The following is a 24,647-nucleotide window of genomic DNA, read 5'->3' as shown; positions in this document are numbered from 1 at the left end:
TCTGTTCCACCAACCAACCACCCGCTGGCTAAAGGCAAATTTCCGCACGTCTATCCTACATCTGTCTTTCCTCAATTTGAATTTATGCCCTCTCAGGTGATTTTTCTGAGCTAGAGGAAGAATCCCATCAGCATTGAGCATGCTTAAACCATTCAAGGCTTTATACACCTCTATCAGATCACCTCGCTGGTGCCTAGTCTCCAGACACTGTAATTTGCAAAACTTAAGCCTTTCTTCGTAAGAGCACCCCTTTGTTCCATTCACTAATCTTGTTGCCCTTCTCTGTACTCGTTCCAGCAGCTCTACATCCTTCTTGAAATGAGGCCTCCAGACCTGTATACAGTACTCTAGGTGTGGCCTGACCATTGCCTTATACAATGGAATAATCACCTCCTTTTCCCTGCTGGAAAAATTCCTGTATATCATTGACAATACTCCATGAGCTACTCTTGCAGCCCGTCTGCACTGCTCAGAGAACTTCATATCTGCCTGCACAATCACCCCCAAGTCCCTTTCATTCTCTACCACTGTCAGTGTAGTACCACAGAGTTGATACGTTGCTCTGGGGTTGCTTTTTCCCATGTGTAGTACTTTACATTTGTCAATGTTAAACTTCATTTGCCACCTCTCAGCCCATCTGCTCAACCTTTCCAGATCCTGTTGCAGCAGCATAGTGTCCTTGACAACCCTGCCAACCTTTGTATCATCTGCAAACTTGGACATTAAGCTTGATATACCATCATCAATATCATTTATAAATACAGAAAACAATAATGGACCCAACACTGAGCCCTGAGGGACTCCACTAATAACATTAGTCCACGATGAGCAGTGTCCATTGATTACCACTCTCTGTCTTCTCCCCCTCAACCACCCCTTTATCCGTAGCAGCAATTTGCCTCCAATGTCACACTGCTCCAATTTGTGTAGCAGTCTTCCATGTGCAACAGTATCAAAAGCCTTTCTAAGATCCAAGTATATAATATCAAAGTTATTCCCTGCATCCAGTTCTTTTCTGACTACATCATAGTATCCAATCAAGTTGGTCAGGCAAGACTTCCCCTTAACAAAACCATGCTGTGTCTGAGCTATAATTGAAGTCTTGTCTAAATGGTCCTGCAGTGCTTCTTTAACCAGTGCCTCCATTAATTTTCCTGGAACAGAAGTTAAGCTCACAGGTCTATAATTACTTGTGTCAGCCTTTGATCCTCCTTTGTGAATTGGGGTCACATTTGCACATCTCCAGTCCATGGGAACTTCCCCTGAGTCCAAGGAAGCTCTCATGATTATGGCTAAGGGTTTCCTTACTTCCTTTGCTGCCTCCTTTAATATAACTGGATAGATCCCATCCACCCCTGGTGCCTTTCTTGTGTTTATCTTCAACAGTTTCTCCTCCACTTTATTCCCAGTTATTTCAAGATTCTGTAGCTTACTGCTAGAGTTGAATACACCTCTGGCATTCCCCTTGCTGAATAACTCCTCATGTGTGAATGTCAATGCAAAATATTCATTTAGTTTGTTAGCTACCTGAGCAGGATCATCAACAGTTGACCCATCAATATCAAGTGGACCAATCTGATTCATCCCATTCCTTCTAGAGTTTACATAAGTAAAGAACTCTTTGCTGTTTTTCTTTGCATCCCTTGCCAAGGATTTCTCGTAATCTGCCTTCGCCTGCCTAACCTCCTTTGTAACTTGGTTGCATGTCAACTTGTATCTATCATAGGCTTCTGTGTCATGTGTTAATTTGTAAGTATCCCATGCATTTTTCTTCTCTGCCATATGCCTCATTAGTTCATCTGACATCCATTTTGGCCTAAATCTTGAACAATATTTCTTAGTTGGTATGTAAAGCCTAGTAGCTTCCAAGATAAGTTCTTTGAATGCTTCCCATTTTCAATTTGCTGTTGGTAACAACATCAGTTGGTCCCACTGTATAGAATTTAAATACTGTCTCAGTCCATCGTAGTCGCCTTTACGGAAGCAATAACCCTTCCCTTTACGCCTAATTGTAGTTACCTCTTTGAGTAAATCCCACTTCAGCACACTGTGATCACTGCCACCTAGTGGTTCATTTATCTGCAGATTCTTAATGCATGAAGAATCACTGCTGATAATCAAATCAAGAGTATTACTCCCTCTAGTTGCCTCCCGAACATTCTGATGTAGAAAACAAACATCCAATAAATCCACAAAAGCCCTGCTAGTGTGTGAGTAACCAGCCCCCAAATTCCAGTCAATATCTGGGAAATTAAAATCTCCCATTGTAAGACTCTCTGATTTACTGGCCCACTCTATTTCCCTGTACAGTTCCTTATTATACTCATCAGAGTCTTTAGGCCTATAGCACACTCCTACTCTCAATTTTGATCTCCCAATGCTTATGTCACACCAAACTGACTCAACACTGCACTGTCCAGCGATGTCGACTGGCTTCACTTCCTTGGTTTTTATGTGTTTCTTAACTAATAGCATAACCCCTCCCCCCTTCCTATCCTATCTATCCTTTCTGTAGACGTTGTACTCCCCAAATTCCATTTCTGCATCCCCTATATCTGTGTGACTTCATGTCTCTGATATCCCAACAATATCTGCCTTTGATGATTTGAGCAATACCTCAAATTCATCAAATTTATTTACTAAACTCCTAGCATTGGTGTACATGCAAGTATACCTGCACCTGTTTCTATTCTTAGCTACCCTAACACAACCCATGTGTTTACTTGTACTGCAATGGCTCCCAGCAGTCTCTGAAATACCATGCATCTTGTTTTTCAGGCTTCTGCTCATTCTAATAGAAGCAGTGCAAGAATCTCTTTCACCTCTGCCAGTGGCTACTGTCAATCTATTGGTCTTTGTCTCCCCCCAAGCTAGCAGTTTTCCGACCCACCTAACACTGCCTCGATAGCATCAGCAAATATTCTTGCACCCTTTCTATTTAAGTGTATCCCATCCCTGTAGAAGCAATGTCTCCTGTTAACAAGTACAGTCCAGGCTGAAAAAAATTCTACCCCTTGAGCCTTGCACAATCTTTCCACGGCCGAATTGATCGACAAGGCTCTCATCATATACTCCCTCCTATCGTGTCTGGGCAGAATTGCAGACACTTTCAAATTCAACCCTAATTCTCGGCTTTTGTTAGAGTTAAAGTTAAACATAAAAAAGGGATCTGGGGGTGGATGGGATCTATCCAGTTATATTAAAGGAGGCAGCAAAGGAAGTAAGCAAACCCTTAGCCATAATTATGAGAGCTTCCTTGGATTCCGGAGAGGTGATAGATTTGCACACTATCACCAATTCACAAAGGGGTTTCAAAAGGTGACATGGGTAACTATAGACCTGTTTAGTTTAATTTGTGTTCCAGGGAAAATAATAGAATCACTGGGTAAAGAAGCATTGCAGGATCATCTAGACAAGACTACAGTAATAGTTAAGACATAACATGGGTTTGTTAAAGGGAGGTCTTGTTCGACCAATTTTATTGGATACTATGATGTGGTCACAAAGGAACTGAATATCAAAAATAATTTTGATATTCAGTTCATATACTTGGATTTCAGGAAAGCTTTTCATACTCTTGCACATGGAAGACTGCTATACAAATTGGAGAGGTATGGCATTCAGGGTAAGTTGCTACAATGACTAAAGGGATGGTTGAGTGGGAGACGACAGAGAGTGGTAATCAATGGACACTGTTATTTGTGGACAAATGTTATTAGTGGAGTTCCCCAGGGTTCAGTGTTGGGCCCATTGTTGTGTAGTATATTTATCAATGATATTGATGAAGGTATATCAGGTTTAATGTCCCAAGTTTGCAGATGATACAAAGGTTGGCAGGGTTGTTAACCAGAGTAAAGACAGTATGCTACTCCAACTGGATCTAGATAAGTTTTGCAAATGGGCTGAAAAGTGGCAACTGAAGTTTAACCATGACAAATGCAAAGTACTGCATATGGGTAGCAATAACCCAAGAGAAATGTACCAACTGTGTGGTACTACACTCAGGAAAGTGGAAAAGACTTGGGGGCAATTGTGCAGTCAGATATGAAGTTTGCTGAGCAGTGCAGAGGGGCTGCCAGGCCAGGTTGTGGAGTCTTGTCAATGATACATAGGCATTTTGGTAGCAGGGACAGAACGAATGAAGGTGATTATCCCGTTATATAAGGGAATGGTCAGGCCCCACCTAGGTCAGGCCCTAATGACTCAGATGAGTACAGGTCTGGAGGCCTCATTTTTGGATGGATGTAGAGTTGCTAGAAAGAGTATAAAGATACACAACAAGATTGGTGAGGGGAACAAAGGGGGTGCTCTTACCAAGAAAGGCTTAAGTTCTGCAAATTGCAGCGCTTTGAGAATAGGCACCTGCGAAGTGATCTGATTGAGGTGTATAAGGCCTTGAATGGGTTGAGCAAGCTGAATGCTGATGGGATTCTTCCTCTTGCTCAGTTTAAGAACGTGGGGGGGGAGATACTGATTCAAATTGAGGAAAGTCTGTTGTAGAATAGATGTGCAGAAATTTGTCTTTAGCCAGCTGGTAGTTGATTGGTGGAACAGACTTCCATCTTTTGTTGTGGAAGTTGATAACCTAAGTAAATTGAAGGCTGAGCTGGGCATGCATTTGGAACGAATGGAGGAGTGAAATGGGAGGGTTTTTTTTTTCTTTGGATGAGGCTGCATAAGCTTGCTTTCTTGCCATCGTATGCCTCTACTAATGCTAATCCACGACCTGGGAATATTTTCATTCTAATTAAATTTTTATTAAAACATTGAGATTTTACTAATATATAACTAATATATACACAATATATATTAAGTATGTATTAGTTATACATTACCATAAAGAAACCTTGAATGATAGTTAAGACCAGTACCAAGTTTAAAAAATGTGTGAACAAAATTTCTTTAATTTTGCAGTTTGATATAGGGGCCTAAATTAGGAGAAAATAAATAAAAACTTGATATTCTGATACCAGAAAATATCTTTAATCCTGATTTAGAAAAATTCTGATGCTATGTTGTTGTTGTTTATATGGTGCATTAGTAGGAGATTGCACTGTTCGTGGTCTTTCTCCCACACCTACTGTTTGTTCTGCATCAGGTTTTTTATGTTGTCATTAATGTTTTTATTTTTTTATGTAAAGCTATGCTTGAAATTTAAGTATCCAGGTTAGGTGTAGGGTTTTTCCCCAACAAACTTAGAGAAAATAAACAATTTCTAAGTTTATTGAATTTATTTTGTTGAAACTGATGTGAATGTCATGAATGTAGCATTTAGTTCAGCAGATTCTCCAGTCATCTCAGTTGAACTAGATAGAACACTGTTACTAATGGAAACTTTTATTTAATAATGATATAATATTTTGATAATTCTAAGAAAATATTATGGCCCTAATGACTCAGATGAGTATATTGAACAGCTGAACAATGAAATAGAGCGGTCCAGTAAATCAGATTATCTGTCTTATAATGGTTGATTTTCGCTTTCCAGATATTGACTGGAATTTCTGGGTTGGTCACTGACACACACCAGCAAAGATTTTTTGGATTTATTAGATGACTGTTTTCTACAGCAGTATGTTCGAGAGGCCACCAGAGGGAGTAATACTCTTGATCTGATTATCAGTAGTGTTTTTCATGCATTAAGAATCTGCAGATAAAGGAACTACTAGGTGGTAGTGATCACAGTGTACTGATGTGAGATTTACTCAAAGATGTAACTACTGTCAGGGGTAAAGGGAAGGGTTTTTGCTTTCATAAAGGTAACTACAGTGGTCTCAGAGTTTTTAAATTCTATACATTGGGATCAGCTGATGATCTTACCAACAGCGAATGGGTAGTATTCAAGGAAGTAATCTTGGAAGTTATTAGGCTTTTTGTCCCAAGTAAGAAATACTGTTCAAAGTTTAGGCCTAAATGAATATCAGATGAACTAATGAGACATGTGGTAGAGCAGAAAAATGCATGGGATGCATATAAATCATCATGTGACATAGAAGCCTATGTTAGATATAAGCTGGTGTGTAATCAAGTCACAAAGGAAGTTAGGCAGGCGAAGGCAGATTACGAGAAATCTTTGGCAAAGGATTAAAAGAAAAACAGCAAAGAGTTCTTTACTTATGTAAACTCCAGAAGGAAGGGGATGGTTCAGATTGGTCCACTTGATATCGATGGTTCGACTGTTGAGGACCCTGCTCAGGTATCTTACAAGCTGAATTATTATTTTGCATCTACACTCACACATGAGAAGTTATTCAGGTAGGGCAATGCCAGAAGTTTATCAAACTCTGGCAGGGAACTAAATGATTTTGTAATAACTCAGAGCAAAGTGGTGGAGAAATTGTTGAAGTTAAACATCAGAAAGGCACTTGGGGTGGATGTGATTTATCCAGTTATATTAAAAGAGGCAGCAAAGGAAAAAGTGAGAAAGGAACCCTTAGCCATAATTATGAGAGCTTCCTTGGACTCATGGGAGGTAGACATGGAAATGTGTAAATGTGACCCCAATTTACAAAGGGAGATCAAAGAGTGACACAAGTAATTACAGATCTGTTAATTTAACTTCTCTTCTGGGAAAATTAATGGAGGCACTGGTTAAAGCAGCACTACAGGATCATCTACTCAAGACTGCATTTATAGTTCAGACAGAGCATGAGTTTGTTAAGGGGAAGTGTTGTCTGACCAATTTGATTGGATATTACAATGAGTTTACAAAGGAACTGGATGCAAAAAAAAATTTTGATATCATATACTTGGATTTCAGGAAAGCTTTTGATACTGTTGCGCATGGAAAACTGCTGTACACGTTGGAGCAGTATGGCATTAAAGACAAGTTGCTGCTATGCATAAAGCAATGGTTGAGTGGGAAAAGACAGAGTGGTAATCAGTGGACACTGCTGTTCGTGGTGTAATGTTATTATTGGTGTACCCTTGGGGTCTGTTTGTGCCAATTGTTGTTTTCTGTATTTATCAATGATATTGATGAAGGTATATCAGGCATAATGTCCAAGTTTGCAAATAATACAAAGGTTGGCAGGATTGTTAATGACAGTACGCTACTGCAACGGCATCTAGAAAAGTTCAGCAGATGGGCTGAAAGTTGGCAGCCGAAGTTTAACATTGACAAATGTAAAGTACTGCATATGGGTAGCATTAACACCAGAGTAACATATCAACTGTGTGGTATTACACTCAGAATGGTAGAGAATGAAAAAGACAGGGGTAATGATGCAGTCAGATATGAAGTTTTCTGAACAATGCAGACAGTCTGCAAGGCCCATGGTGTCTTGTCAAGGATATACAGCAATTTTTCTAGCAGGGATAAGGTGATTATCCCCTTGTATATGGCAATGGTCAGGTTGAGTGCTGTATACTGGTCTGGAGGCCTCATTTTAGAAAGGATGTAGAGCTACTAGAAAGAGTACAGAGAAGGGCAATGAGTGGTGTAAGAAACAGTGGTGCTCTTACAAAGAAAGTGCTGCAAAAATGCAGTGTCTGGAGACTAGGCACCTGCAAAGTGATCTAATTGAGGTGTATAAGGCCTTGAGCGGTTTGAACAAGCTCAGTGCTGATGGGGTTCTTCCTCTTGCCCAGATTAGTCACCTGAGGGGACATAAATTCAAATTGAGGATAGATAGTTGTAGAATAGATGTGCAGAAATTTGCCTTTAGTCAGTAGGTGGTTGATTGTTGGAACAAACTTCCATCTGTCGTAGAAGTTGAAAGCCTTAAATAAATTCAAGGCAGAATTAGACAGATATTTGGAGTTAATGGATGGGTGAAATGAAGTTTTTTTTTTCTTCTTATTTTGGCTGTTGCTATATAAGCTTTCTTTCTTGCATCAGTTGCCTCTACTAATGCTAAAATTATTGTTATTATATGTAATAAATGGTAGAACTTATTTGCTGTTTTCCTTAAAAATACTGTAATAGTGTAGTAATGATATTTTGTGTATGTAATAGTACAGGTTTATTAAAATTAAAGTATCAAATTTTAATAACCAATTTTACAGCTGAAAGCTTGAAGTACTGTTGATTATCTATTAAGATTCTTAGCAAAGCTTATTATCGTAGTACTCATCTCTAGATTCTTATGGTTAGGGTTAAATTTACATAAAGGAAAGTAAAAGTTTTCAATTATATTAATCGATTAACTTAAAAACATGTCTCTAAGAAGAGGGAGTGCACCACCTTTTTTCTGGTTGTCATTTATAAAATTATATTATATAGTATCGGTGTAAATACACCATAGTTAACCCATAAACTTGAACTACGTATGTAGCGTAAATGGCATTGTTTTAATTATATCTCATATTGTGGTTGCCTTCACAACGAGATAGCTACAATTCCATTACTTCAAATAAATAACGCTTCTCTAGTAGAGAAGACTACTGTTATTTATTTTCAGCAGTATCACCACCCAGACGATCATTTCAAAGCTATTGCACTTCATCATCATTGGGCGGGCAGGTACCCAGGTAATACAACAAGCCATTATAGTTACGAAGTTATAGCCTCAATATGAGAGATGCCAAAAGGGTGTGGGGGTAATGTATTTTGAAAACGAAATGCACAAGGCATAATCCTTATGGGTTTTGATAATTAACTATATGGTATCGGTGTAAATACACCATAGTTAGCCCATAAACTTGAACTACGTATGTAGCGTAAATGGCATCGTTTTAATTGTATCTCATGCTTTGTGCATTTCGTTTTCAAAATACATTACCACCACACCCTTTTGGCATCTCTCATATTGTGGATATAACTTCGCAACTGTTGTATGACTTGTTGTATTACCTGGGTACCTGCCCACCCACTGATGATGATGAAACCCAATAGCTTCGAAACGATCATCTGGGTGGTGGTATCGCTGAAAATAAATAACAGTAGTCTTCTCTACTAGAGAAGCATTATTTATTTGAAGTAATGCAATAGTAGCTATCTCGTTGTGAAGGCAACCACAATATGAGATACAATTAAAACGATGCCATTTACGCTACATATGTAGTTCAAGTTTATGTGTTAACTATGGTGTATTTACACCGATACTATATAGTTAATTATCAAAACCCATAAGGATTATGCCTTGTGCATTTCGTTTTCAAAATAAAATTATACGAAGAAGATTCGCGTGTTGAAAAACCAAGAGCTGGACGAGAAATTTTCGATGTCATCGTTATCAGTTGGTCCCTCAGTGAGTTCTAAGGCTTGTACTGAAGAGAAATTTGGACAACACGTACAATAAAGAATGCGCTTGCCATTTATTGGAAAAAAATAATTAGTTACAAAATTTGTCAATATATGGTGCTGTGGCAATACAAATCACTGGAACAGCGCTACAATTGTTCGATGTGCCCTCCATTTTGGTCAACAACAGTTTCCATTTGAAGAACAGCATTTTCTACAGCAGAACGTAACATGTCCACTGGAATAGCCAGCACACAACGTCTAATGCTGTCCTTCAGATCTGCCAGAGTTTGACATCCTTCCCGATACACCTGGTTCTTTAAAAAACCCCACAACCAGAAGTCGCATGGGGTGAGGTCTGGTGATTGGAGTGGCCAAGAGGTCTGGAAACAACGGCTGATGACTCGTTCGTCTGTAAAGCGTTGCCTTAGCAATCTTTGGACACAACGGTGGACATGGGGTGGCACACCATCTTGCATGAATATGGTATCCTGAAGGCACCCATGTTGTTGCAGCTCTGGTATTGCAAAATTTGTCAACATTTCATAATATCGCTATCCAGTGACGGAACAGGTGCGGGGGTCCAGTCGGTGTTATCTGTTCAAAAAAAATGTGGCCGTAAATCCACACTACACATATCACTTTTGGAGAATGTAGCAGACCTCTTGGATAATTCGAGAGTTTTCTGTTGTCCAAATGCGACAGTTGTGCGTATTCACTTGTCCATTTAAGCAGAAGTGGGCTTCATCACTCCAAGTGATGTTCCATGGCCAAGTGATATCCACTGTCATTTGTGCCAGAAACTGAAGTGCTTACGTGAAACGAATATCTGCATCACCATGCTTTAACTGCTGTAGCGTGTGCATCTTGTAAGGATAGTACTGCAACACCTGACGTATTACTAGCCTTACAGTGGAATATAGCATGTCCACTTCATGCAAGTGTGCCAGGTGAAGTACCTGGCACACTTGAGCTACATGGAGATTGACTTGGTAAATCCACGACAGCAACACCTGACACATTACTAGGTTTACAGTGGAATACGGCATGTCCACTTCACGAGAAACAGCTGGCACTCTTGTGCTACCAAATGGAGATTGACTTGATAAATCCATGACAGCCATAGCCACATCTTCAACATGAGAGGAGTCCACTTGTTTTCGACCTCTATCTGGTTGAACACCAAAATTGTCCTGTCACTTCAAATTTCGCAGTCATTTTGCGGACAGCACAAACAGTCATAAGCCCACGCCTTATGCGCTTCTGACGCTGGAATTCTGTGATAGATGCATTGTTGTTGTTTTGATAGTACGGCTTCACTAATAGTGCCTTTTCCTGCAACGTTGTTGGCATTTCTGCTGTAGTGCAGGCAAACATCTACTGTGTGATTTTGAAGAGACTGTTTTGCTTTTATACAGTACAGTAGAGCTGAGTAGTGGGCTGTGGCAATAACTTACAATCATGCAAATAACATAAGTTATTTTTTGCATAATCGTAACTAAGATAGTTACGTGCCATACATTGACACACTGCCACACAGTGACAAATTTTGTAACTAATTTCTTTTTCTCCCAATAAATGGTGAGCACATTCTTTACTGTACCTGTTATCCAAATTTCTTTTCAGTACAAACCTTAGAACTCGCTCCAGAGCCCTCTACATAGGGATGCTTTAATTTTAACAACCCTGTATTTTCATGCATTAATGATTAGCTTAAAATAAAGCTGTAAATGCCTTTTCCAGCTTTTAGTCTGTTTTGGATTCTTGTTTTGTTTGTTTCCTTCTTTTTTTAATGGCCTTTTGGTGCTTGAACATGGGCTTTAGTAATTACAATTATTAACTATTCAGTTTGGTCAAGTACTTGGCATGCTTACCACAAGACATTACCTTCTTACATTATATGATTAAGAAGCCTTCACACTTTCTCAAAGAAGAGTTCATTAGTAATAGACCATCTGTAAAAAGATGTTTTAGTAATTTAGAGTATTTGGCAAAATACTGTGCATCTTCATGTATAATTGAATATAACCGAAACTTAAACTTAATATATAATTAAAATATAATAAAATATTATATTAAACTTAATATATAAATTAAGGTTATAATTTTGAACTGAAATTGAAATTAATAGAAATCATGACTCAGACAAGAGCAGCAAAGCAAAAGGCTCAAGCTAATGCTGTGGCTCAGAGGAGAACTGAGGGGGGGCAGTTGCCTTTTGAATCACAGCCTTTTAAAATGCACCGCTTGCATGATGTTTGTGGAGCATTCAGGTACGGGACATGATATTGCCATGGGTGATGTGTGTGCGTGATGCAAGGAGTACATCGAAATCTGCCAACAACTCAGCGTTGTTATGGGCCTATATGAGAGCTTGAAGGACAGGGTGGATGCCCTCGAAGGAACTAAATTGAGGGGCCCATCAAGCTCTCGGCTGCCCACATCAACGCCAGAGCTTGCACTTGGTCATCATGAAACACAGTGGCAACTCCCAAGGCAGAATGTGCTGGTCCCAAAGGAACTAGTAGTTGTTGGTGACTCTATTGTCAGGGAAACGGGGAACATGCTTTGTAAAAAAGGATAGGTGGAACAGGACCAGAGTATGTCTGCCAGGGGCAAAGGTTGATGACGTTGTAGAGCGGATATCATCTTTTAAGGGCACAAAAGGTGATATAGTTGTACCCGTTGGCACTAATGATATCAAGAGTAGGAGACTGGCAGAATTACTTAACAAGTACAGGTCACTGTTGAAAAAAAGCCGAGAATTAGGGTTGAATTTGAGCCAGTCGACATCGATGGACAGTGCAGTGTCGAGTCAGTTTGGTGTGACATAAGCATTGGGAGATCAAAATTGAGAGTAGGAGTGTGCTATAGGCCTAATGACTCTGATGAGTATAATAAGTTTGGTAAATAAATTTGATGAATTTCAGGTATTGATCAAAGCATCAAAGGAGGATATTGTTGGGATATCAGAGACGTGGTGTCACACAGATATAAGTATAATAAGTTTGCAGAGCAATCAGGTACGGGACATGATACTGCCAAGGGGGATGTCTTTGTGTGTGCGTGATGCAAGGAGTGTATCGATATCAGGCAACAACACGGTTTTCTTGTGGGCCTATATGAGAGCTTGAAGGACAGGGTGGATGCCCTCGAAGAAACTAAATTGAGGGGCCCATCAAGCTCTCAGCTGCCCATATCAACGCCAGAGCTTGCACTTGGGCATCGCGTGACACAGAGACAACCTCCAAGGCAGAATACGCTGGTCCCGAAGGAACTAGTAGTTGTTGGTGACTCTATTGTCAGGGAAACGGGGAACATGCTTTGTAAAAAAGGTAGGTGGAACAGGACCAGGGTATGTCTGCCAGGGGCAAAGGTTGATGACGTTGTAGAGCGAATATCATCTTTTAAGGGCACAAAAGGTGATATAGTTGTACACGTTGGCACTAATAATATTAAGAGTAGGAGACCGGCAGAATTACTTAACAAGTACAGATCACTGTTGAACAAAAGCCGAGAATTAGGGTTGAATTTGAAAGTGTCTGCAATTCTGCCCAGACACGATAGGAGGGAGTATATGATGAGAGCCTTGTCGATCAATTCGGCCCTGGAAAGATTGTGCAAGGCTCAAGGGGTAGAATTTTTTGCAGATGATATGAAGGTTGGCAGGGTTGTCAACGACACTACTGACACTATGCTACTGCAACAGGATCTGGAAAGGTTGAGCAGATGGGCTGAGAGGTGGCAAACGAAGTTTAACATTGACAATTGTAAAGTACTACATATGGGAAACAGCAACCCCAGAGCAACATCTCAACTCTCTGGTACTACACTGACAGAGGTAGAGAATGAAAAGGACCTGGGGGTGGTTGTGCAGGCAGATATGAAGTTCTCTGAGCAGTGCAGATGGGCTGCAAGAGTAGCTCATGGTGTCTTGTCAATGATATATAGGAATTTTTCTAGAAGGGATAAGGAGGTGATTATTCCCTTGTATAAGGCAATGGTCAGGCCACACCTAGAGTACTGTATACAGGTCTGGAGGCCTCATTTCAAGAAGGATGTAGAGCTGCTGGAACGAGTACAGAGAAGGGCAACAAGATTAGTGAATGGAACAAAGGGGTGCTCTTACGAAGAAAGGCTTAAGTTTTACAAATTACAGTGTCTGGAGACTAGGCACCAGCGAGGTGATCTGATAGAGGTGTATAAAGCCTTGAATGGTTTGAGCATGCTCAATGCTGATGGGATTCTTCCTCTTGCTCAGAATAATCACCTGAGAGGACATAAATTCAAATTGAGGAAATACAGATGTAGGATAGACGTGCGGAAATTTGCCTTTAGCCAGCGGGTGGTTGGTTGGTGGAACAGACTTCCATCCCTTGTTGTGGAAGTTGATAGCCTAAATAAGTTGAAGGCTCAGCTGGACAGGTATTTCAAACGAACAGAGGGGTGAAGTGGAAGTGGGTTTTTTTTTTTTTTTGGCTGATGCTGCATAAGCTTGCTTTCTTGCATTAAATGCCTCTACTAATGCTAATGCTAATATGGCCTAATACTTAATATGATAAGTTTAAATTTTATTAAGTTTCATTAAGGAACGTGAAAGTTTCTGTTGTTTGTGTCTTGAAAAGAGTTAACAGGACATCAAATGATTGTATCTTATTTGATGTTCGATTAACTAAATGTTTTTCAACATATTTTATAGAGCTTTTTTTTTTTTGTCTGTGTGTCACAGAATGTGTTAAAGTTTTTCAGTATCAAGCAAAACACACTGTATATACAGCAGGGATCAACAACTTTTGTTCCAGTTCTAAGTGCTTCATGCAGAACCTAAGGTACTAATGCGAAAACAAAAAAATTGTGATACTAAAAGAGAAGTATGGTGAAATAATAAAACAAAGGCATTTCTGTACTTTGTGATTATGTAAACCACCCCAGTTAGTCCACATAATGAACAGACTTTGATGAATTAATGTCCTGTTAGCAGTTTAACACATTTGCTGCAACCAATGTTTGAGATGGCCTATTAGATGTGCCATAATTTTCAGAATGTTGAGAAGTAACAATATTCTAAAATCCTCACTGTTCTGAAAATTATGGCAAAATTAATAGGCCATCTCAAACATCGAAAAATCTGGAATTCATACCCGTAAGTAAAAAATACTGTTGGGCTGTAAGTATTGTATTGAAATTTTATTCTGTCCACATAAAATTAACCTTGATACAAGCAAAGATAAAAAAAAAAATGTGTAGCAAGCTCTAAACAAAAAATTAGTCATTGATTCTAATAGGCCAGACTTCAGTCATGCTGACAGAATCAAGTAATTTATTTCATGTGCCTTTATACTGCATGTAATACAGCACACCAATTGGGGTACCATTTATATATATGCATCACATGCAATGAATATATTAAGTGCATTGCATAACGTTGCTTGGTGATTAATCTCCTTATTGGATTTTAGTATTTTAGTGGCAAATGATGCCATCTTACTTAGCATTGGCTAAAAAAAAAAAAAAACCCAACACCTACCTCTGATGTTACCTCTCCCATCCCCCCCTTTAATAATTTGTATAGTTTTCCTTTAAATTTATGCAAACTATCCACTTCCACACCACCAGCTGGAATTTGTTTCAGCAATCAACTACTTGCTGCCTCAGAGCAAATTTTTACACAATTTTCCCACCTGCAACCACCGTTCAATTTCAATTTATGTTTCCTCATACAAAATGGATCCATGTCAATTCTCTTCAAGCCAGTTTGTTGTATCACAGTTCAGTGGATGACAGTTTGATGCGTGCAACAATTCAACGGGTAACAGTTTGGCATATGCGACAATTCAACGGATGATAGTTTGGCATATGAGACAATTTGGTGTATCATACAGAGATCAGAAATTAACAAAATCAAGAAGTAAAAGGTATAGGAAACAAGAAATATTTTGCCAACTTAGAAGAGGAATGCAAAAATTTATAAAAAAAAGAAAATACAGTGAAACTTCTAGTAGCAACCACCTCTATAGGCGACCAAAATTTAAAGGAATGGTTTAAAAAAATACCACATGCATTCTAGTTATCCTCTCTAAGCCGACTATCAAGTATCCAACACCCTCTCTTGAATAGTGATCATGAAGACATGGTCATTGATCCTTGTGGCAGAGAAGAAAAATGCATGAAATGCACACAAATCATCAGGCGACACAGAAGCCTATGGCAGACACAAGCCAGTCTGCAATCAAGCCGAGGTGCCTCTGTAGCCAGGTGGGTAGGAGCAGCAGTGCGTAGCACATGCTTCTTGATTAGACTGGGGTTCGAGCCCTTCACCACCAAATACGGAGGATGCGGAAAGGTCAGGGAATGACCACCGCATATCCCGGAGCAATATGGCCTTAGTTGCTAATGCTCCTAAAAAAAAAAAAAAACAAATAACAGCAATCAAGCCAAGAAGGAGGCCAGGCAGGCAGAGGCAGACTACGAGAAATCCCTTGCAAAGGATGCAAAGAAAAACAGCAAAGAGCTCCCCACTATGTAAACCCCAGAAGGAAAGGGATGAATCAGATTGGTCCACCTAACATAGATGGCCCGACTATTGACAACCATGCTCAGGTAGCTGATAAACTTTGAATAAGTACTTTGCATCTACACCCACACGAGGAGCTACTCAAGGAGGGGATTGCCGGAAGCCTATCAAACTCCAACAGGAAGCCAAGTGCACAAGAAAACTTGAAATGCCCTGAAAGCTTACAGCTGATATATGAAAGAAACTTGATAGAGGTTTTCACAAATTTGACAACAAACCTAACATTTCAATGATGTTACCAATAACGGGTTGTGATGCTGAAAGAAATTTTTCTAAACTATGAATAATAAAATACAAATTTTGATCAACCATGCCAGAGGAAAGACTGAATTATCTTTCAATTCTCTCTATAGAAAATGATATATTACAAAATCGTTGTCATATGAAGAGGCGATCAAAGAGTATGCAGCAAAAAATGTAGGAAAAAAAGTATTATTGAAGTGTGTCAGTCAGTTAATTAATAAAAATATGTTATTTTTCTGGATTGTGATGTTTGTGATATTTGTCAGCTTTTTTAAATTCGTAATTTGTTATGATTTCTTTTCTCATTCTAAATAAATATTCATTTTCATACATAACTTTGTATTCATAATTTTATATTCTTTTTTGTTGTTTGGGAGCATTAGTATAATGCTCCCAAAAATTGTATAAGCTTCAGGCCCCACAAAACCTGGATCTGTCCCCTGCCCATATCAACTATTAACTTAGGAAATAATTATGACAGTTGATCTTATCTTATCTTATTTATACAGAATAAATTGTAAAATAATAAGAGGAGTTTACCTCAATATAGTATGTAGAACACTTCCGTATGATACTCTCCAGAAATGAAAACGAAAAAATCGAAAACTTACATTAGAGTAAAAAATAAATAATTAAAAACCAATTTAACACAATTCAAATCAATTTAACACAATTAAAAATTAAAAAGAATCTAACGAAAATATTCAAAACGATTTTCCTTCCTGAAGCTGACAACGCTTTTCGACCATATGTCGTGATCAAAGGAATGAGAATTACCGAATAGGGTTGAACCTGAAACTTAAATAGTGATTATTTGTCTTCGTGCATGCGCAAACTTTTTAAGTTTCAGGTTCAACCCTATTCGGTAATTTTCATTCCTGTGATCACGACATATGGTCGAAAAGCGTTGTCAGCTTCAGGAAGGAAAATCGTTTTGAATATTTTTGTTAGATTCTTTTTAATTTTGAATTGTGTTAAATTGGTTTTTAATTATTTATTTTTTACTCTAATGTAAGTTTTCAATTTTTTCGTTTTAATTTCTGGAGAGTATGATACGTAAGTGTTCTACGTACTATATTGAGGTAAACTTCTCTTATTATTTTACAAATATTAATATCAACGTAGAACGAATTGAGTATTACAGCTCTGATTCATACTATCTTATACAGAATAAAGATTACTATTCTATAACTGTTTCTGAGATCTGTGCAAAATGTATGCTTAGTGGGTATAAGGTTTCAAGAGTCTGCTGCTTCTCTACTTTTTTTAATGTGTAGTATAAAGCTCTATTGTGGTGTATATATGTTATTTATGCTTGTGTAAGTATGTTGTACATGCTGTAGTGGTATGTGCAATGTGTTTTGGAAGAATAGGGAAGATAGAAGGGGTGGTGCTGGTATCATGCTTTTTACCAAAAGTGGTATGAGCATGATAAAAGCTTTTTCAGATTCAGAAGTATGCAATCTGTGTTGTGTGAGTTAGTTTGAAGCAAAGTATAATGAGGAATGGGATAAATCTACAGACCAGAAGATTATGACAAGACTCACTATGCAACTAGAATGGGCAAATAAGTGAGAATGTCTTATTATGGGTGATTTTAATTTGATCCTAATTGATTGGAGCTCACCATGTAGGGGGAAATTTTTAAATCAACTAGATGGTTGTTATTTGTATTGGTACATTAAGGAACGTACTAGGGAAAAGAATATTCTAGACCTGATCATTATCTATGAACCAGATGACGTCATATGGTTGAAAGTATAGGAACCATTAGAAGGAAATGATCAGAGAGTTGTACGATGAAGAAAGAGCATCCATCCTACAATGTGCCCGCCCTGTTGGCTCTAACTTCAGCTGTCATCAACTCGCAGCTCTTCATTCGCTCAGAAGAGATAATACCATAGTTTTCTGCCCACTGACAAAGGATGTCGCACCATAGTTATGGATTGATCTGAATAAGGCCGTCTCCCTTCTACTCGATCCCGATGTTTACGAACCAGTTTGTGACCGTCCTTTCAAAGTTTTGGAGCGGTTGGATCTAGGTTTAATGGCTAGTTTAAATCTAAAAAGATCTTGAAAACCATAAGTTGGCAGCTGCATGCGACTGGCTGTCAGCTTCCCCCATTTTATGGGCTTCCTAACGTACACAGAGGGGAACAAGCCAGACATCCCTCTAAGTACCATTCTCTTGCTGCAACTCGCTAGCATACGAGCTTTTTAAATATATCGCCTGACTGTTGACACCCCTTGTAGGAAATACCACCCACACCATTTCCAACAGTGAGGAATTCTTGCACATCGTCAACGACATCACCATCTCCAAGGAGCACCTTTGTAGCCAGGTGGGCAGGAGCAGCAGTGCGTAGCACACGCTTCTTAATTAGACCGGGGTTCGAGCCCGTGACCATCAAATATGGAGGATGCGGAAAGGTAAGGAAATGACCACTGCATATCCCTGGAGCAATATGGCCTTAGTTACTAATGCTCCTAAAAACCAAATAACAAAACATTTCCGAGGACCAGATCATGACCTCCTTTGATGTTGTCTCCTTGATTACATCAGTTCCCCTGCCTGGCAACCCAAATGTTGTGGGTTCAAATCCTGCCTCGGATCAAAGTACTGCAAAAACCTTGGGAGGTGCACTGTGGTCACAGAAGCCGATGCGCCAACAACTACCAAAAAAAAAAAAAAAAAAAAAAAAAATCATCAGTTCCGGTGCAACAAGCCATCACATGTGCAAGGCACCTTTTGAATAGTGATTTCACCTTGCCTAACAGAGCCGCATTATCAATGGAGGATGTTTGTGCTGCCCTTGATCTGTGCTTGTCCTGCAGCATGGTCATGTTTGGAGCCTTCATCTTTAAGAAAATTCACGGCACAGCCATGGGTGCACCGGTTAGCTCAGTTCTGTCATAGCAAACATTGCAGTGGAAGAAATAGAGGACCGCATATTCTTGAACCTACCAGTCCCCGTCACTCCCTGTAGTTGGTATGTAGAGAGTGTATTCACAATTATCCCCTGAGGTTCAGAATACCAGCTGTTACAACATCTCAACTCGCTATCACCCTTCATTCAATTTACAATCGAATTGGAATCAAACAATACCCTCTCTTTTCTGAATGTTCTGGTGCAATGTGCAGGCTGTCTAAAAACTTCTGTCTACCAAAAACCCATGTGCTGGCCAGTTTACTAACTACAGGTCAGCTTATGCCACGTGCCATGCTCACCCTTACCTGGACCCATTCCAGCTGTATCGAAGACAGACGTAGTGAAGTTTCGAAAATAAAGACCGACCTTAAAAACTGTGGCTATCCTGCTTATGCCCTAGAAAAATGCGATTTGCAGGCTTGCGAGCTTGCCACACTTCCCAAGCCTCCCCCCTCCACATAGTGACGAGACGTCACTATGTGGAGGGGGGGAGGCTTGGGAAGCACTTTATCCGGTACATGGGTACCGGATAAAGTACTTGCAGTGTCACAACCATCAACGGTTGTGGTTCAAGTCACTTCATATAACTGCTTGCCATAGTGTCCTCAATTGCAACAGAGGTGTGTACATGCACCCAATCATGGAGGCTGTTGTCTTACAATGTGATAAGCGTTGTCATACACCTCATGCATGCACCCTACATTCGCAGCAACAATTACCTGGTTCTGCCCAGTGAATGTTCCCAGCATTATGTGCACCAACCTTGTGCACACTCTTTGTTTGTCTGGCATGACCATACCCATCACATTATTCATTCCATTGTAACATTTTTGTATTTTATTTTTGTGTTTTACAGCTGAGAGAAGAGACCCATAGTTTTGAAAGCTTCTGTGCTCATCTTATTTTTATTTTATTCTATTTTGCCTGTATCACCCCATTTTTAGTTTTCGGTAGAACTTCGTTACTGATTTCTGGACGGACAATACATTTACTTTATCATCTTAACAATTGTAGCTGACTCATATTTTTCAGAGTGTATTCATGTTAAAACATTAAACAAATTTTTTTTACATAAAAGTAAATTGTAACAAGTCAGTGCTATTTTGGGAAGCCTGGAACCGGACGCTCACCGGCACTGTTAGGGGCAATAATATGACAGCTGTGCGGAGCTTTGTGTTAAAACATACAAAATAACATTATTTATTTCTCATGCGTGGAGTGAAAACAGACTTCGTAATATGTGTTAAATAAATTACTTAAACTTATTCTATGTAAACTTATTTTGTAATAAATAAGTTTACATAATAAAAGCCTTTCCATTTGCAGGGTAATGATATATATTGTTTAGTGTCAAACAATGTTAACTACAAAATCATTTTGTAGTTGATGTTTTTGTAATTAGCCAAAAAAAAGTCATTTGACATTTTCTTGGTTTACCAGAAATGTACTTACAGCCTAAGCTAACTTGTAAAGTACTGGAGAGATACAGTTCCGACCGGGCTAGCCGAGTGGGTAAAGTACCTGCCCGGCAACCCAAAGGTCGCGGGTTCGATTCCCGCCTCAGGCTTGGATCAAAGTACTGCAAAAACCTTGGGAGGTGCAATATGGCCACAGAAGCCGATGCACCAACAACTACCAAATCAAAAAAAAAAAAAAAAAAAAAAAAAAAAAGTAAAACTAAAGTTATCGCAAAAAGAAAATGCAATTTTATAGTTAACGTTGTTTGATACTAAACCTTTGATATAACGAGTTTTGTATAAACTAAGTTTGTATTAAGGAGATTCTACTGTAGTAATATAACAAAAGATAATTGTCTTTACTGAAATAAAATCTCCCCAAAAATTATACCGAAGTGTCTTCTGAGTATTAGTTATTTTTTTAGAAAATCTTTGAATATTCGTAAATGCCATCTCAGTATTAGGTTTTTTTTTTTTTTTTAAAAGAAAATTGTTGATCTTAGATTGTGCAAAATTTTTGTTGCATTGTTGAATAAAAAATCACTAATATTATAAATTAAGTAATCAGACACAACAGATATAAATTGATGTAACTTTTCTATACTTGCTACAACTACTACTTCCAATATGCAAATTTTTGACAGTTTTGGGGATTTTTGTTATCATTTTCACTTCCTATTACTGCCAACTACATATTGGAAGAACTTTTCTTCACTTTTTCAGTGTCCGCACCTGTTAACTTCATAATTAATTTTCAAAATTGATATCGTCCAGAACACTTGTGGTACTGATTATCAAGTTACACGAGTTTTCATTTGTTACCATATTTTCTGTTTCAACAATGTTTGTCTGATTCAGTATATTGGGGTGGGGAATCATCTTTGAAGTTGATATAAACTTCTAATTGAAACAGTCCTGAAATGAATTTATTTCTTTGATTATTTAGTTTATTTTTATATATGATGATTCTTTTAATGGTTTCTGATTGCTTTGTCTTAAAATGATTTTTGCCTTAAGACACAAAAATTAAAGATAAAAAAAATTATCTTAGTCTTATCTTTTTGTCTTAAATATTGTTTTAATTTTTGTCTTAAAAATTTTTGAGGTCTTTGATTTTATAGAAATTTTAGTAGTACATTGGGCTTTCTTTAATTGAAAAAATTTGTCACTCAGGCTTACAGATCCATCAGGTTATATTTCAGATGGGGCTGGAAATTACAGTGCTGACATGCAGTGTACATGGCTTATTGAAAGTGAACCAAATAATACTATTAGGTTGGAGGTAGCACACTTTGAAACAGAATGTAGTTGGGATCATCTTTATGTTTTTGATGGCGATTCTGTGTTTGCTCCCTTAGTAGCAGCTTATAGGTAAGTTAAAAAAATGCACATTTTCTATGTAACATTATTTATATATAGGAGTGGTTTGAAACTTGTTCAGTCATGGAGCACCTGGAATAATATTACTAACAAAAAAAAATTAATATATTATATAGGACGGATGTAAAGTCACTGTGCACCTTTATGAATGGCATGTATGCTGTGAAAGTTATCTGTTGTTGATTGCAACATAGGAGTGGCTGTGACATGTGAGTAATAACTCTCCCTCAGCCAATTCTCTTCCTTCTTAAACCTCCTTTTCCAGGATTTGTCTGCCTTTTTGTTGAGTCATAATGTCTCAAAATATAATTCAGTTTGGTTGGCTTTGGTTTTGTTAATTGAGGCAGGGGTATTTTTGGTAAAGAAAGTGTTTAATAATGTCGCTGAATATACTGAAAAGTTTCCTGATACTACAATCAGAAATATGTAATGATTATACGTTACTTTGTAATTATGAATTTCCATTCAAAAGGTTCATTTTGTAATGGTGAAAGGTCTGGAAAGCCAACAGTTCTTATTGGAGGAAAAACTTCAAGAAATTTTTGAAAGTGTTAAGGAGAATGCATATGTGTGTAGTGTATTTCAGCAGAAATATGCACAGACTGATTGGCATCGAAAAATGCCAGTGGGAAAAAAAAAAAAAAAAAGGCTTTTAAACTAAGTATCATTGCCTGTATCTGAGTTGTTCTTTAATATTTGTTTGCTGCTTATTCATTCATTATGTCATCTGCTGCTTGTTCGTTTGTTTTTGTTTGCTACTTGTTCATTCATTTTGTCATCTGCTAGCATTCATTAACATATAGTAATAGAGGCATGTGATGCAAGAAAGCAAGCATATGAGGTTATGTAACATCAGCCAAAAAAAATTCACACAACCATTCTCTCTAAATGTTTGTCCAGTCCCTCCTTGAATTTATTTAAGCTATTAACTTCCACAATGACAGATGGAAGTTTGTTCCAGCAATTAACCACCTGCTGGCTAAAGACAAATTTCTGCACATCTATTCTACAACTGTCTTTCCTCAATTTGAATTTATGCCCCCTTAGGTAAGTAATCTGAGCAAGTGGAAGAATCCCATCAGAATTCAGCGTGCTCAACCCTTTCAAGGCCTTATACATCTCAATCAGATCACCTTGCAGGTGCCTAGTCTCCAGCCGCTGCAATTTGCGGAACTTAAGCCTCTCTTGGTAAGAGGATCCCTTCATTCCCCTCACCATTCTTGTTGCCCTTAATGGGCAACAGGTGCCGAGGTTTAAGAAAAAATTATAGGTTAAAATTGAAAAAATCTTAACCATAATTTAATTTTTCTGTGAATTCAGGGAAGACCACCATAATTTGATTTTAGTGAAGGAACACAGTCTAGCTTGCCAAACACCAGTATTCCATACTAGCATATTTTGAGAACCAATTATATACTGCTTGACAAAATTAGCAGAAAATGTAGAAAGCATTGTGTGCAGCTTGCAATGAAGCGGGCCATATTTTGTATGGCATTGTACCATAGAATAATGATGAAATGAGGAGACAGCGAGAAACTTTGGACAGGTGTAAGGGACATTTACAGTGGTTGTATGAGAATTACCAAAAAGGTTGCATTACAGAAGCTGATACAAGATGCTCGAAAATATGGTCACATCACATCAGTATGGTATATGATCCCCGCCAGTGGCTAAACAAGCTTGACAGTGGTGAACTATGCTCGATATGAGTCTCTATAAGATTCTGTGGCAACAAATTACATTTTTCCACCCCGCGCGGACCTTAGCTCACCAAGTGACCATGTCGGTGTGCAGTGCGAAGCCCAAGGGTTCTCCACACATGTTCGATCGGATTTAAGTCTGGTGATCAAGCTGGTCACGGCAATCATTGGATATTTTTAGTTTCAAGATATTCCTCCACCACTTCAGCTCTATTTGCAGTGGTATTGTCCTGCATGAAATGAATATCTGGGCCAACTGCACCCCTAAAAAGTCATACATAGGGTTTAATGTTCTCTTCTTGGTACCACTGTGAAGTTACAGTGTCCCTTTCAAAAACCTGAAGAGGGGTGCAGCTGTTGATCATTATTCTGCCCCACATGACAACACTGCTTCCACCATAAGTGTCCCTTTCTTTGATGTTGGAGGGATGGTACCGCATTGCTCGTTGTCTCTAGATGAAATAATGCCTAGAATCTGTTTGTAGGCCAAAACATGACTCATGAGAGCACAGAACTGTACCCCATTTGTCAGGGCTCCAAGTCACATGTTCATGGCACCAGTTTTGACAGCTCTGCTGTGGTTTGGGGTTAATGGGATACAAACCACTGACTTCCTTGTATAGAGTCCTTGAATTAAGCTATCTTAACACAGTTCAGTTGTAAATGTTTTCACCTGGGGCCACTACAACATCAAGAGACAGTTGATGACAGGATATCGTAAGGTTCAGTCTTGCTGTTAGAGCCAGACAGCTTGCTGTTCTAGTTGACGTAACCCTTTGGTGACCTTGGCCAGCTCTTCTTGTAATGATTCCTGTCTCCCGAGATGACACTGCATGACACATTAAGCCAACATGCTACCTCTGCTTGCAATTGCCTGTCTTCAAGTCATCCTTGTGACCTTGTGATTGGAGTTTCTGGGCGCTCCAGACTTATATTGGAAAGAAAAATACAGTCAGTTTTAGATGATTTAATGGAGTGGGCCAATTTGAACAAATTGAAGATCTCTGCAAGTAAGACCTGTTTTATGGTTTTTAAGAAACAATCTGATTACGGCAGGCCTCCAAGAGTTCTTTTAGGTGGTGTTCAAATTCCTTATGTTGCTAAAACTAAGTATTTGGGATTAATCATAGATGACAAACTTTCCTTTTTCCCACATGTTTCACACCTAAATGTAAAAGT

General features: G+C 38.6%; 1 protein-coding gene across 1 annotated transcript in view; it reads left to right on the top strand.

Moving 5' to 3' along the window:
• The window catches only part of LOC150085636 (attractin-like protein 1), a 585,126-nt gene that overhangs the window by 8,910 nt on the left and 551,569 nt on the right, over window positions 1-24,647 (top strand). The window contains exon 2 of the mRNA XM_090374629.1: window positions 21,562-21,759. Coding sequence (XP_090230755.1) covers window positions 21,562-21,759 — 198 coding nt within the window. The remainder of the gene's footprint in view (window positions 1-21,561; window positions 21,760-24,647) is intronic.

The sequence above is a fragment of the Mastigoproctus giganteus genome, chromosome 5 (assembly GCF_048544385.1).
Source record: "Mastigoproctus giganteus isolate SK-2022 chromosome 5, ASM4854438v1, whole genome shotgun sequence".
Lineage (NCBI taxonomy): Eukaryota > Metazoa > Arthropoda > Arachnida > Uropygi > Thelyphonidae > Mastigoproctus > Mastigoproctus giganteus.
The sequence above is the reverse complement of the archived record's forward strand: the minus strand, read 5'-3'. Positions and strand labels throughout refer to the sequence as shown.